Raw genomic sequence first — 14,906 nt, 5'->3', positions numbered from 1 at the left:
AATGCAGTTAGAATGTAGCTGATAGAATAAAAACTTTACTGAAGGAAGCTGTTTTTTTTTTTAAGTAGAATTATCATCGTTTAATGAGTATTTTACTACTTTAGATTGTGGACACGTGAGCAATGTAATTATTATTTTTCTAATTAAATATATATTTTTAGTATTTTGATAATTATGATATTTTGAGACTTTCCTAAACTTATGTGACTTCTTAAAGTCACCAAGTAGATCATTTTTTCCATTATTTGTATTTCATTGACAATAAAATGTTTAATAATAAAATAAATGTTTTCTACCTCATACTCAAATATTTTTATCTTTTCTTAACATCGGTAGTTTTACTTGTAACTTGAGTTGAAACTCCAGGAACTGTTGTAGAAACATTTCCAGCAGTTTTTAAACCAAGAACGTGTTTTAAGGTGACAAACTGTGTTTTTACTTGTTACTGCGTGTAGTGTGACAGAAAGTAGACGGTGCGTTCAGGGTCCGTCGGTCGTGTGGGGCCTTCCAGCTCTCAGGGCGTTGGACCGGCGCCTCCGAGGTCGGCGTTCCTGTCGTGGGAAACTGAGATCCGAGTGTGTCGGGAGGCCGGCTCGCTGCCAGCTGCCGGGCGATGCTGCAATCATCGGGGTGGGGGGGGGGGGAACGCTGGGACTGCTCGCAGTCACTCTCAAGCATTTATTCTTCTTTAACTTAAAAAAAAAAAACGAAAATGAGGAAAGCAGCGGAACCCGGAGTAGAAATCCTCGGTAATCTCTGCAGAGACGCAGATTTGATTTGCTCTGACAGCCGAGAGAACGTCTGCAGCTGAATCTCTAATGTTCCCAGTTCAAAGACACAGTTCAGGGTCAGTTTCACATTAATAAGCAGCGCAGCAAGGAAACCCCACAGCTTTTATTTCACACACTTTTTACTATCCCCGGATGAGATTTGAGCCTCGGCAGCCTCGCCGAGCAGCTCTCGGTACTGTAAAAGTTAAAAATATCCCAAAAGTTTCTGTCACGTGTTGACATCCTGTATCATCGCTTTATTTTTCTACTAAAAACAACCTCACATTGACAGATGGTCGTGTCTTTGCCATAGTAGGAAAAGAAGCAAAGCCGACCGTTGATTGGGTTCAATTCGATTCACATGAAGAAAAACTTTAGTTATTACTACATTCACTTTCTTGTGTTTACTTATTTATATTTCTATATTTTTTTTAGCAGTACCCAGAGCTCATGATGATTTTCATTGATTATCACATATATTTCATTAAAGTCTTGAAGTCGGCCTAAATTCCTCCTCGCAAGACATGAACCAGTGAGATAAAGACGATTGTGTCTTTCTCATAGTAGGAAAAACAGTGTGTCCTCAGGTCAAATTAAACAACTTCATTAATTCAGGAAAACATTTTAGTTATTGAAGTTTATTATATGGAAATACCTTTTTTTTTCCTCCTACTAAGACAAAGACCCACGTGTGAGCCAGTAAATAGAAACAAATCAAAAGAAAAGTAGGTCGACTTAAAGGTGAACGTTTCAACGTTTTTTTTTTTTAAATGTGTAAGATAAAACTGAATATGTTTTTTTTTAATAATCCTACTATGGTAAACTCTTCCTGATTGTCTCACTGATGCAGGTACCAGTCAGTCTGTCTGTTTCAGAACCAGAACAACTTCATTCATAACACGTCACAGTTTAAAGTTACGACAGCACGAAGCACAATCTTATAATAAAAACACTAATATTGTGTCCAACCGGACTCATGAATAAAATATATTTAAATTAATACAAAAATAGAAAATTATCTGATTCAGCCTCATTAACATGCATCTATTATTCATTTTAGCAAACATAATAATGGTAACAATATAACAATAATTGTTGTTTACAGTTTGAGTGCTATAAATAGTAATATATAAATGCACAGTGAATTAATTTATTGCTGTTGGCAACATTGACCAAGATTTAATAATAAAATGAATTAGATGATGTGGGCACTTATTGTGCATCTGTACTACTACTACTACTACTACTACAACTACTACTACTACTACTACTACTACTACTACTACTAATAATAATAATAATAATAATAATACATGTGATTTATAGATTGGTAAATTACAAAATACATAATGATAGACGTGTATCAGACATGAGATCATAAAAGTAGAGAACGGAAAACAACAACAACCATTGCTCCTCCTCTTCCTCCTCCTCCTCCTCCTCCTCCTCCTCCTCCTCCTCCTCCTTGTTTTTTATCCTTGTGGTCAGTTACACTGGTGTTGATTTCTCTGTTTCTGCTGCTGTAATACCTCAGGGAGCTCCAGCAGAGGACTCCACCTCCCCACTGCTGCTCCTCTGGGACTGAACACCTCATCTTCATCATCATCATCCTCCTGCTCCTCGTCCTCCCCTTCCCTCTCATCCTCTTCCTCCTCCTCCTCCTCCTCTCTATCTGATCTCGTTCGCCTAATTTATTTAAACATCCTGTTTCTACTGTGCATTTATTCTCCTTTTCTTTTCCTTATTGTTCACTTCTCTCCTTCTCTTCCATCTTCTTCCTCTCATCACGGTTCATCCCTTCATTTAATACATTTTAAATGAACAACTTTCCTTTAATTTCATTCTCGTTTTCTTTCCTTCTCTCTCTCTCGCTCTCTTTCTTTCTTGTTCTTAAATAATTACACAAACATCTTTCCGTCCTTTGTTTTGTGTTTGTTCATTACATTGTTATTGTTTTCAGCCTTTGTCGTCATGGCAACTCACTGTGTTTGGATCAGAGGTTTCCTCTCCCATGGACTGATGGGGAAAAGTCTTCTTCTTCTTCATCTTTGTCTTGTTCTCCTTCTGCTTTCCGTTTACCGGCGTGACGTTGCCGTCGTAGTTTGATTCACAGCGATGGAAACACAGCAGAGGCCCTCTGAATGTGGTTTATATTGTTATAGTTGATATTGATGTTTATAGTTGGAGTTGAACAGCCGGGTGGAGTTTGGTGGGTTACTAATACAAGACAGCGCTGGTGTGTGTGTGAAAACTGTGTCGGACCACGTGGACGCCGTTTTCAGGTCCTGTCAGTGTTTCCAGGTGTGTTCAGTCGACTTCCTGCTGTACTGACCTCCGTGTGTCTCCTCAGGAGGTGCTGTTGAAGCGGGCGGCGGACCTGGTGGAGGCTCTGTACGGGATGCCACACAACAACCAGGTGAGGCCGGTCGCCTCAGGGACCCAGAGAGAGACGTGGGCCAGACACTGAGACGCCTCTCCTCTGCGTTTGTTGCAGGAGATCATCCTGAAGCGAGCGGCAGACCTCACCGAGGCGCTCTACAGCGTCCCCCGCAGTCACAACCAGCTGCCGTCGCTCACCGGCTCCGCCGCTCACTCGGGAATGATGGGAGTGAACTCGTTCAGCAGTCAGCTGGCCGTCAACATCTCCGAGGCCTCGCAGGCCGACCAGGGTGAGAGCTCAACTCCCGACACTGACCTCCCCCTGCACTGCAGGAGAGTCCAGAGCAGCTTCACCTCCTCGGAGTCAGACAGAACATTTGCATACAGTCCATGTGGGTTCAGAAGTTTAGTGGAGTTCAGTAGTTTACGCAGTCACTATATCTGACATATGTATGTATGTATATCTGTGTGTGTGTGTGAGACCAGCAGCCTCCCAGGGTAGAGTTCATTAGAACACAGTAGAAACCATCTTTTTTCTCCCCGGAGTTCTCCCCCCCCAAAAATTCCACGAACACGACTCAACACGAGGCTTCAGGGCATGTAGTACATATGTCAGGCCTGTAGGGGCGCCGTGACTCACCAAACACAACGAAAACGCAGACGAACTAAGTAGATTTCCTCACAATAGAGTACAATAGAGTCCAGTGCATATGACTTCTGAAGAAATCTAGAAAATCACGTTACACTTCTGAAGTGTCACTTTAAGTTTAGTTTATCAGACTGACATGTGGTCCGGTAGAGTCTTCCAGACTTCTGGACTCATTGTTCTGGTCGTTTCCTGTAGAATTAAGTCAGTTGTTATAATTTAAGGCACCAGCTCAGTAGAATCCTTCAGAATGTAGTAAAGTCAATTCATTTTCCATAAGTAATGGATTAGTAGAGTTAAGTAGTGGTGGTTCAGTAATGCATTACTTTTATAACGTGTTATTCCCCATACTGCTCGTGAATACTTTGAGAGAATACATTTCCTGAAGCAGACTTCAGTTTGTACTTTCAAACACCTCCGGGAGCATGTGACTGGAAGTGTTTTAAAGGTGGATAGATTCATATTTATTGCAGTGTGTGACCGAGCTGAGCTTTTGTCTGCACCTGAATGTCTTTGTGTGTGTCATTCTTGTACATACTACGAAGTGAGGACCGGGGCACGGTTCTCCACACACAAAATGAGGACACGTATTTGAAGTTTGTCCTCCACGTATTTTCAGGGAACTAGTGTTTCAATAGTGTGCCAGTACCATAAAATTGGTGGAAAAAGTAATAATTATGTCAAACTTGTGTATTATAAGATAAAATTAGATCCACTTTAATTAATATCGCCAACAAACTCAACAAAAACACAAAGTTGGACCTGAGTCTGTTGGTTAAAATGTAAGTCTTCCCTGTGCGATGTATGCCTCTAAAATATTATTTCTGTACATGAAAGTGACGTACATTATCAATCCAGACGATGCGGGTTTATTGAGTTGGTCGTTAGCTGGTGAGTATCTAAAGGACGGAGTCAGAGTGAAGTGCAGGGTGACGTGGTCGTAACGGTCCGTGGAGCTAAGATGAGGTTTGTCCTACTCCGAGTTTCCTTTCAGCACTCGCTGCTGCTTCTGTCACAGACACTCAGGAAAACGTGCAGCCAACAGCTTGTGAACATGCGTGGACAGGAGGCAGTTCGAGCTGCTTTCACTCCCCGGACACCCCTCCCCCCTCTCCCCTCCCCCACCCCTTCCTTCTCCGCCCCGAACCCTCGTCTGCTTTCCCCATCGGCCCGGCAGCGAACACCTTTCAGGAATCCGTGAGGTCATGGGAACCGAGGCTCCAAATTCATAACTTGGAGAGTTCGGGAGCTCTCTGGTTGGAAATGTTCCTCGGAGGATCCCCCCCCCCATCGCCTCCATCACCGCCCCCTGCTGTGAGGAAGTATGAAACAGCTCTGCGCGCCCCTCGCAATTATCCGCCGTGATTAAAACATTAATAAAAACAGCGGCTCCCGAGCACAGGGCTGATCAGGCCAAGCAGACGGGTAATTTACGGCACTAATTCAGAGCAGTGTGGACTCGTCTTTCTGCAGGATTAAGAGTTTCTCCTCCTCCTCAGTTCTCTCATAGTTTAATACTTGAAGACAAAACCAGCTTCTGATGGTTCAATGTTCCAAACTTCACACCAAAATTCAACCTGTGCTCACACATACAGGTGCATCACAAGAAGTGTAAATACAATCAAGCTCCTCATTTATTCCATCCTTCAGTTCAAATAGAAAATTATGATTTCAGCTTTATTTCACATTAATTGAAATACTTCAACCCTTTTTTAATTTTTGTGTTTTTGTAAAAACAACAATTTTCTTTTAAATATTTTTTTTGGGGGGAGATGAAATAGATGTTTTTTATTACATTATCCCAGAAGCCATAATTGAATTAAAATGAAACATTTTAGTTTGTCTGAGTATAGAAATATAATAAAACACTTTTCAGTACTATATTCAATTGTGGAGATGCACCTCTGTTTATTTTAACTATCGTTTCATTTCGTATCGTTTCAATCACCACAGCAGAAATAACTGGACGAGTCTTTCTCATGTTTGACTTTTGCACCTTGTAATTTTGTGCACTATTACGATTATTGAAGAGTCCAAAAGCTGCATTTCTTCGCAGCTTTGACACACAAAAAATATATACAGAACAGAAGTCAGTGAAAGACACATTCACTTAAATATACAGTATACAAAGGAAATACTAGGAAAAAAATCCCTGAAATTAGATACATTTTTTGGACAAGAATGAACAAATCAGCACTCAAAACCAAACAAACAAATTCAAATACACAAAAACAAGACAAGATTACACTAAAACACTAAACTGTAAGTCTGAAGGCCACATGGTGTCTTCTGCTTCCCACGCTGGGATGGGTGTGGACGGGTGTGGGGTGTGTGTGTGTGTGTGTGTGTGTGTGTGTGTGTGTGTGTGTGTGTGGGGGGGGGGTTCTGGGACTGGTAGGGAACTCTGAGGATGGGCAATGAGCCGACGTGCACCAAAACAAACACCGCTGAACGCTTCACCCCGTCTCCTTTAAAGAACACTCCTTCCATTCATCTCAACCGCTCCCTCCACTGTTCTCCTCCACACGTGTTTCCCATCGCCGGCCCTCCTCTTCGTCCTCCTCGTCCTCCTCCTCGTCCCTGGGCAGACCTCCATCAGCCTCCTGCTGGGAACTGGCCCGAATCAGGAAGTGGAGAAGGGGGAGGGGGTGGGGGGGGGGGGGGGGGGGGGGGGGGGGTATTTAATGTGCTACTTGGCACTCCGCTGGCTCTGCTCGGCGAGCTCTGCCCGAGGTCGGTGGGAAACCCAGAGCCTCAGGAGGGGGTCAAAGGTCGCAGCGAGTGCTGCCGGCAGCATTGGTATTCAATGCATCCTTGACCAGGGTCAATCTGCACTGGGGGGAACTGGTGGTGTGGGGGAGGGGGGGGGGGGGGGGGGGGGGGGGGGGGGGGGTGAGAGCAGCACTGCAGCAAGGTGAGAGATGAGGGAGAGACGACCTGTCACTGCTCAGGTCACAGCGAGGAGGTCAGAGAGCTTCACAGGAAACATGGAGAACCTGCAGGAACGAACAGAGAACTCACAAATCATCGTCACGTTACTGAAACACATGAAACTGAATCTGAGTTTATATTGAGATACCTTTTCAATAAAACTGCACAATACTGTACTTTAACGTGTCACTGAAATTACATGTAAAAATGCAATCATTTACTGATTTATTCTCATTAGAAGTTTCAGTCTTTGTCAAACAGGAGATTTCAATGAAATGAGTCAGACTTGATGTACGCACCAGATTTACATCCTCTGCTGTAGAGCGTGTGGGTGATGTTCCTGAATGTATGCCACAAATGTCTTACTGATGTGGACAAATGTTTTCCCACCTTCAGGTTACTCCCGTAACTCGAACAGCGTGTCTCCTCGCGGCTACGTGCCAAGCTCCACGCCTCAGCAGTCCAACTACAACACCATCACGTCCACCATGAACGGATACGGGGCGGCAGGGATGACCAACCTGGGCGTACCGGGATCCCCCAGCTTCCTCAACGGCTCCACCGCCAACTCTGCTTACGCAAGTGAGTGCCTTTCCAAATCAGGTCCTGTAAGAAGACAGAAACCAAACGAACCTCATCCACCTGAGAGGCGGTCAGCAGCAGGGATCATCTCTGACACCAGGGGGGAGTGAAAAGTTATTCTCTGGAACAAACCGACAGAAATCTGTGTTGAAATTAGACGTCAAAGAACCAGAATGAGACACTGGAACAGCACTTTTTTTTATTTTTAGGACTCCAACCTTGTATATCAGTGACCGGAGGCTTGTTTTCACCAGCGCTTGGTTTCCGTGGAGCGTTTGAGCAAATCAGAGGATGTAGGTAAAATCCCTTTCACAACCGATAACATAATAACTGCCAAGAACCCAATATAGTAATAATATAATAACTGCCAATAATGCAATGAAGCTAATAACAAACTGCTTATAATGTAATATAACTAAAAATGGCATAATTTGGCAATAAAGTAATAGAAAAGTAAAATACTTTTTTTAAATCCAGCCATGATTGAGAGAGTGTTGCTGACTTTCTATCCTCAATAAATGAATATGAGGAACATCCCATGTTTCACAAGTGGACAAAACTCCAAAAGGCTATTATAGCCACAGAATCAATTATTACATTATTTGCTGTGATTTATTGAAAAAAAGCCTAAATTACTACATTATTGGTTGTTCCATGGCAGCGAGAGAAAAGATTGGAAGTATTCTGCTATAGAGCGTCGCTGCTGATCCACACGCAGTAAAGCAGAACGTAAGAGAGGTAAAGTGATACTGTGACCCTGAACTCGTTTCTCTAATCCTCAATTAACCAAAACTTTACCGAGAATCCAAACGCAACAGGCGCAGGAGCCACGATAACGTCTGTAATCACTCTTGTTTTTAGTTTTAGTGACGAGAAACTGACAAAATTACATGAAATAATTAAAAAGTAAAAATTGTTAATGTGCTTGTTGAATCATCAATAAAGCTTTAAATTGAAGACGTCTACTCCTGCGACTCAAGACGTTGTGAAACCTTGAATATCAAACCCGACTTCAAGGATCCGCCGGAGCTTGGCGCACACTGCCTATCTGAACTGATGAGCTCTACGAGGACCAATTGTTTGGTGAAAACGAAGTCGTATCGATCTCAGTGAAGTTTTAATGCGGCAGACAAACACGAGAGAATCAGGCGCCGAAACAGCCGACAATGAAGCGTTAGCGGTATCGATGACAACGTCGGAGTGCAAACGGAGAACTAGAGCCGATGTGGGACTGAAGGCGGCGATGCAGTAATGAGTGTGAGTAGAAGTGAAGCGTCTCTGCTGCAGGAGGCCAGCCGGCGTTTTTCACGGCGCTCACAGTCGTCTGTGTCGTGGTTGTTGTTGTTGTTGTTGTTGTTGTTGCTGCTGAAGCTTCTCGCTCGGCTCTGATTAACACGCCTGGAGTCGGAGCTGCAGCTTTGGAAGGCGCAGGTGTGTTTTGGAGACCGGTAAAGTCTAAAACTCGCCCGCGGGGAGCGCTCCATTGTTTTGGCTTGTGTATCAAAGAGCTCGGCGAGTCTCAGCGAGACTCGTTTAGAAGGTAGCGAGCCCAAACTGCGTCTCCGTGCCAGGTGATGTTGTCGTCCCTGGCGAGCAAAACAAAAGGTGGGCTCACATCTCGCCTGGCTGAGCTACGGCTTCCCGACGGTGTGTGTGTGTGTGTGTGTGTGTGTGTGTGTGTGTGTGTGTGTGTGTGTGTGTGTGTGTGTGTGTGTGTGTGTGTGTGTGTGTGTGTGTGTGTGTGAACACCGCCACGCATTGTTCACCTCCTCCGACTGTCCCCCTGCCCCCCCCCTCACCCCCCCCCCCTCTCCTCGACTAACCCCACTAACATCCTCACCGCATCCTTCATGCATTCACGCTTTGGGCCGAATCCATTAATATCAGCTGGAGAGACAAAAAAAAAACCAAAAACAACGGCGAAGGAGCCAAGAAGGAGGAAACATGAGCAGAAGAAGCAGCGATCCAGGACACACTGATCGTCGCTGGCGTGAAGCGATAAATCACATTTACATTCCTGCCGTTTCATTTTACGGTTCCATTTTCAGACGCCGTCCTTGAATCGTTTACTGACACACTGCGCTCCATAAACGCCGCCGGCTCCTGAAGGAGCGGCGCCACGTTCCTCCCCCCGTCAGCGAGCGGCGACACGAGCAGGTCCACGTCCACGACCACGTCCACGACCACGTCCACGTCCACCAGCGACTCTCCACGGGACGGGAGGGACATTTCTCGATCGGCTCGGTTTAGCTTCGCTTTAGAACCACACAGTGGACTCTCAACTCACTCTCTCTCTCTCACTCTCGCTCTTTCGCTATCTCACTCTCTCGTTCTCACTCTCTTACTCCATCGCTCTCTCACTCTTTTGCTCTCTTACTCTCACTCTCGCTCTCGCTATCTCTCACTCTCGCTCTTTTACTCTCTCGCTCTTTCGCTCTCTCACTCTCTCGTTCTCACTCTTACTCTATCTCACTCTCTCGCTCTTTTGCTCTCTTACTCTCTCGCTCTCGCTCTCTTGCTCTCTCAGTCTCTCGCTCACTCACACTCACTCTCACTCTCTTGCTTGCTCTCTCACTCTCTCGCTCTTTTGCTCTCTCACTCTCTTACTCTCTTGCTCTCTCACTCGCTCACTCTCACTCTCGCTCTCGCTCTCTCTCTACGTGAACATGATACACAGATGAGAAGGAACCGTGAAGCAAAACGGCCAATTCATTTCAGTTTTGTATCACTAGAGAGAGAGAGAGAGAGAGACAGAGACACAGAGAGAGAGAGAGAGAGAGAGAGAGAGAGAGAGAGAGACACAGCGAGAGAGACAGAGAGAGAGAGAGAGAGAGAGAGACAGAGAGAGAGAGACACAGCGAGAGAGAGAGAGACAGAGAGAGAGAGAGAGACACAGCGAGAGAGACAGAGAGAGAGAGAGAGAGAGAGAGACAGAGAGAGAGAGACACAGCGAGAGAGAGAGAGACAGAGAGAGAGAGAGAGACACACAGAGAGAGAGAGACAGAGAGAGAGACACAGAGAGAGAGAGAGAGAGACAGAGAGCGAGACACAGCGAGAGAGACAGAGAGAGAGAGAGAGAGAGAGAGAGAGAGAGAGACAGAGAGAGAGAGACACAGCGAGAGAGAGAGAGACAGAGAGAGAGACACAGCGAGAGAGAGAGAGACAGAGAGAGAGACACAGCGAGAGAGAGAGAGACAGAGAGAGAGACAGAGAGAGACAGAGGAGACAGAGAGAGAGAGAGACACAGCGAGAGACACAGCGAGAGAGAGAGAGACAGAGAGACAGAGAGAGAGAGACAGAGAGAGACAGAGAGAGAGAGAGACAGAGAGAGAGAGAGAGACAGAAAGAGAGAGAGACAGAGAGAGAGAGACACAGCAAGAGAGAGCGAGACAGAGAGAGAGAGAGAGAGAGAGAGAGAGAGAGACTTGTAATGAGATATATTCGTACTCACGGCGACAGGAGAGAACTCTAGTTCTTCCAACTCTAAACTTTGAGCAGCTTCACTAGAAAAGAGTCTGGATGACTTAGTCTCGGCTCAACAGAGTCACTCTGTATTTATTTAACCAATTATTGGATTCATCACATTTTATTTTTATTGTATTTGTTTTTATTTGAAGTTTTGATTTCGAACATGTAGACAAACAAACAACAACAACAGAACATCCAATTACGTAAACAATATTAAAGGAGCCACACTATATGCGCCCGTGTCTTTTACATGCATGAGAAGGAGTAGGAAGAAGACGTACTTATTTAATCCTACCCCTTCACACCGTTGCTGTTATCTTAATTCACAACAATATATCCTTTAACTTCCTCGTTGCGCAGATTACTTTACTTTTATTTTGAATTTACTCCCATCTGGTCGGTACACATTGACTTTTCAATACTTGAAGGATTGAGGTCAAAACTGGAACTTAGTATGCGAGATAATGTAAAAGTAATTCATATATAAAGTTTTAATTTAATCAGTCATAAGGTTCAATACAGAGTTTGAAAATTGGTCTTTGGAGGCAAATTTCATCTTTCCTGGAGTTTTTCCAGTCATGGTAAATAATCTTCAGGAGACGCCGTTTATCTGTTTACCTATATTTCAAAATAAAAGAATAAGTTTAAAGTCAGTATTTATGTATTTATGATGCTTTAAAGATGGAAGGGGCCTTGATTGGCTGGTTCAGCCACCAAAGACGCTGCTTGTATGATAAAAACCCTCATTTAGTCTGAAGTTTATCTGCAGACAGGAAATGACTCATTTGCAGGATCAAGCTTCAAAAAGTTTAGCAACTCAAAGTTCATGAGCACCGACTGAGAATTTACATTTCTGTGTGTGTTCATATTAAATAATATTTTACTGTGTAACACCAGTGTGATTTATCCACGCCAGCAGTTTTACTCAGTTTCCATCATTCAGGCGAAGCTCGGCGAGGCTAATCCTCCAGACTGCAGCTCTGTCATGAACACAAAGTCATTGGTCGGTTGGTGTTGGTGGAGGTCTGAATGTGTCGTCGCCTCCGACTGACGGAGATTCTGAAAGTGTTGAACTGCTTCTTGTGTCGATGAACCGACGGTAGAAACCGGTGGAGACAAACTAAACACGAGGAGATGGAGTGACGGCTTATTGGTGAAGAATCGGGTTACTTCATGTGATCACACACACACGCACACACACACACACACACACACACACACACACACACACACACACACACCCCTGCAGTGTGTGTGTGGACGCCGCTGCTCTCAGGTTGGATCAGGTTGGTTGGTTTAAAAGTCCTTCAAGTTATGGATCAACTTTTGCCAGACGTCAGCATGTTTGTTCCTCTAGAACTCGGCCCAATCTGAGGCAGGGACCCATTCCTCCTCCTCCTCCTCCTCATCCTCCTCCTCTTCATCCCCCCCCACTTCCTCCCGCATGATTCACCACCTCATCCTGGTCAGGTCACTCACCCCCTCGTGTGCCTGCTTGATGCCGCCATGTAGGACGTCCTCCTCCTCCTAATCACCACCTTCTCCCTCCCTCCCTCCTCTTCCTCTTCTTCCTCTGCTCCCATAGGCCCTTATTCATTCTCTCCTGTCCATATGGTTTCTGCAGTCAAACAGAAGAGCGCCTTCGCCCCTGTCGTGCGGCCACAGACCTCCCCGCCCCCCACCTGCACCACCACCAATGGCAGCAACCTTCAGGGTGAGCATCCCACTCCCCTCTCCTCCTCCTCCTCCTCTTCCTCCTCCTCCTCCCGCCTGTCAGCACCCCCGTCCCCACGCCGTCCAAACTGGACGCTCAGCCGGACGTCCACAATGTCTCTGTGATGACAATGAAGATGATGATGACGAAGCTTTCTGTGCTTTCAGAAGGTCAAAGTTGATCCATAACTTGCTTTAGGAGAATTGATCTGGTCTGGTCCTCGGACTCGTGACTAAATCTCTTTCATTTATAAGATTTAATAAATCATTTCTGCCCGCTTGGTAGTTAAATGGCGTCTTGTTGCTCCAAATTGGTAAAATAAGTTTAATCGACAAATGATATGAATGTTTTTCATTATGTTTCACATCACCAACATTACTTCAACTCTGAAGCTTGTCACTTTGTCTGAATGCAGCGTTTAAGGGATTAATAGTAGATTTCTCTTTCAGCTTTCAGGAGAAACCGATGAAAAAATCTTTACTGATTGGAAATCGTGTTGATTGTATTTGGTGACGAGTTTCAATATCTCATCTTACAGAAAGTCCGAAAAAAATATTTTAATCTTAAATGTGTGAAATTGCTAAAATGCGCAGTTTATTAAAGTTTTTTTTTTTTCCAAGAACAAAAACTTCGACTTGATCACCAAAATGCCTAAAAAAATGTTTTTCAATGAGCCAAAAAAATCTGGCAGCAGCTCTTAGTGTAGTTTCTTTTTACGAGGATGAGAAAAGCCTTTCTCATATTTCTACTCTCCTGTCGTGAACATCAAGCGTCTCTTAATCTTAGTCTTAATCTCGAGTCTGGTTGGCCAAAGCGACTGGAACAGACTTCTTCAGTTTAAAGATTCAACCAAAAACCTGAAAACACATTGGGATCATCAGTGTCCCTGTCCGGTGGGAAGCGTTTGGCCTGAAGCTGATCCTTCAGAATGTGTGGCCGTTTCCCTGAAGGTAAACTCTGCCTGTTGTGTTTCAGCCATGGCAGGTCTCATCGTGCCGCCCATGTGAGGAGGAGCCTCAGCCCGACACCGTCAGACCCCCCCGAATCCCCAAACTGAAGCGCCATAAGAGAAAAATCCTCCCCATCATCCCCCAGATCCACCAACCGAACGACCGGCCCACAATGCACCGCTGCGCCCCGACGAGCCTCCGGCGCCGCTTCGCCCCGGCAGCCGCCACCGACGCCGCCGAAGAGGAAGTCAGAAATTCCGATGCTTCGCGTCAGACTTCAGTAAAGCGGGAGATGTTGTGTGAGACGTCACGAGGCCGACCCGTGTTGTTAAATGTTAAACGTGGCAAAACGTCTTGTTTAATGTCGACGAAACAGGAAATGTGTTGTCGGATGTGTCTGCGGCAGGAAGTCTCAGAAACCAGGAAACAAAAGCACAAACGACTGAAGCCTCCAACCAGATCTCTGCGCGCTGACGTCAGCCAAACACGAGCCGTCTGATCGGACGGTCGTTTCCCCAATAACAGACGGAATTCTTGAAGTCATGAGACGGGAAACATAAAATGACGAGTCACATTGAAGCGTCTCATCAGACGAAAACCTTTAATTTGAAATGTCCGACCAGATCTGAATCTCGTCTGATGAAAGAAGAAGTCAGACGATCAGACACGTTCGTCAGTAAAACATCCGTTCAAGTGTTTTGTCACTAAAAACATCAAAACAGAAGCTTCTGAATTATTCAAACATCTGAGTGAAGCACAAAATACGTCGTGAGATGAAACGTCTAAACTGCAAAGGACCAAATGTGGAAAGAAACATTAAATGTTGAAAAATTGTCAAAACAAATTATTTCCACTAAAAGTCTGAGCAGATCTGATGAGACGTCTCATCAGACGCCTCATCTGAAGCACAACGCGTTTCACTCGACGCTACGAAGGATGAAACATCTCGTCAAAACGAAATCCCAGCCCGACCACCGAAGGTCCGTCTTACAGAAACATGTCCTGGAGATGTTTCTAGAACCTCCAAGTGTCTCGTCACACGTTTTTCTTCTGGACTTTCCGTAATCGGGCCCCAAAAACAACAACAAAAAAAAAAAAAACCCAACCGATTTGATCGTTTGTTCAGCGTGAAGCGTCTGCGGCGGCTGCAGGTCGACGGCGGCGGCGGCGGCGGCGGCGACGGCGGTCGGGGAGCGCGAGCGGCATCGAGGAGCCGAGATGAAAGAGAACGACGGTCAGTTTGACTTCAGGAGTCTGGAGATCGGAGAGTCTCGGCTCAGTCTGAACCACTGTGAGGCAGAACGGAGGCTCGTCCAGCGGGAGCGCCCGCCTGGCTCTCCTCTCTCTTCATGCTGTTTTTGTTTTCATCGTTACAACGAACGACTTTATTTTTTTTCCGCCGGTTTGCTCCGAGTCTCACCCGGCAAGGTTCTCCAGCGACGGATCCGCTCGGTTCTCTCGCTGGA

The 14,906-nt window shown here is 45.3% G+C and overlaps 1 protein-coding gene across 4 annotated transcripts in view; it reads left to right on the top strand.

Moving 5' to 3' along the window:
* LOC308110786 (transcription factor COE3) overlaps nucleotides 1-14,514 on the top strand; it is a 146,471-nt gene extending 131,957 nt beyond the window's left edge. For 2 of the 4 annotated variants that reach the window (XM_080465355.1, XM_080465356.1), the window contains exons 12-16: nucleotides 3,121-3,186; nucleotides 3,265-3,439; nucleotides 7,123-7,308; nucleotides 12,401-12,490; nucleotides 13,466-14,514. In XM_080465355.1, the coding sequence (XP_080321481.1) occupies nucleotides 3,121-3,186; nucleotides 3,265-3,439; nucleotides 7,123-7,308; nucleotides 12,401-12,490; nucleotides 13,466-13,497 (549 nt within the window). In that variant the 3' untranslated portion in view covers nucleotides 13,498-14,514. The remainder of the gene's footprint in view (nucleotides 1-3,120; nucleotides 3,187-3,264; nucleotides 3,440-7,122; nucleotides 7,309-12,400; nucleotides 12,491-13,465) is intronic. The other 2 variants (XM_080465358.1, XM_080465357.1) reach the window with 1 other exon arrangement.
* The last annotated feature ends 392 nt before the right edge of the window (nucleotides 14,515-14,906 follow it).

This window comes from Lipophrys pholis, assembly GCF_963383615.2.
Source record: "Lipophrys pholis genome assembly, chromosome: 6".
In the NCBI taxonomy this organism is placed as follows: Eukaryota; Metazoa; Chordata; class Actinopteri; order Blenniiformes; family Blenniidae; genus Lipophrys; species Lipophrys pholis.
This window is presented reverse-complemented; position numbering and strand designations above follow the sequence as displayed.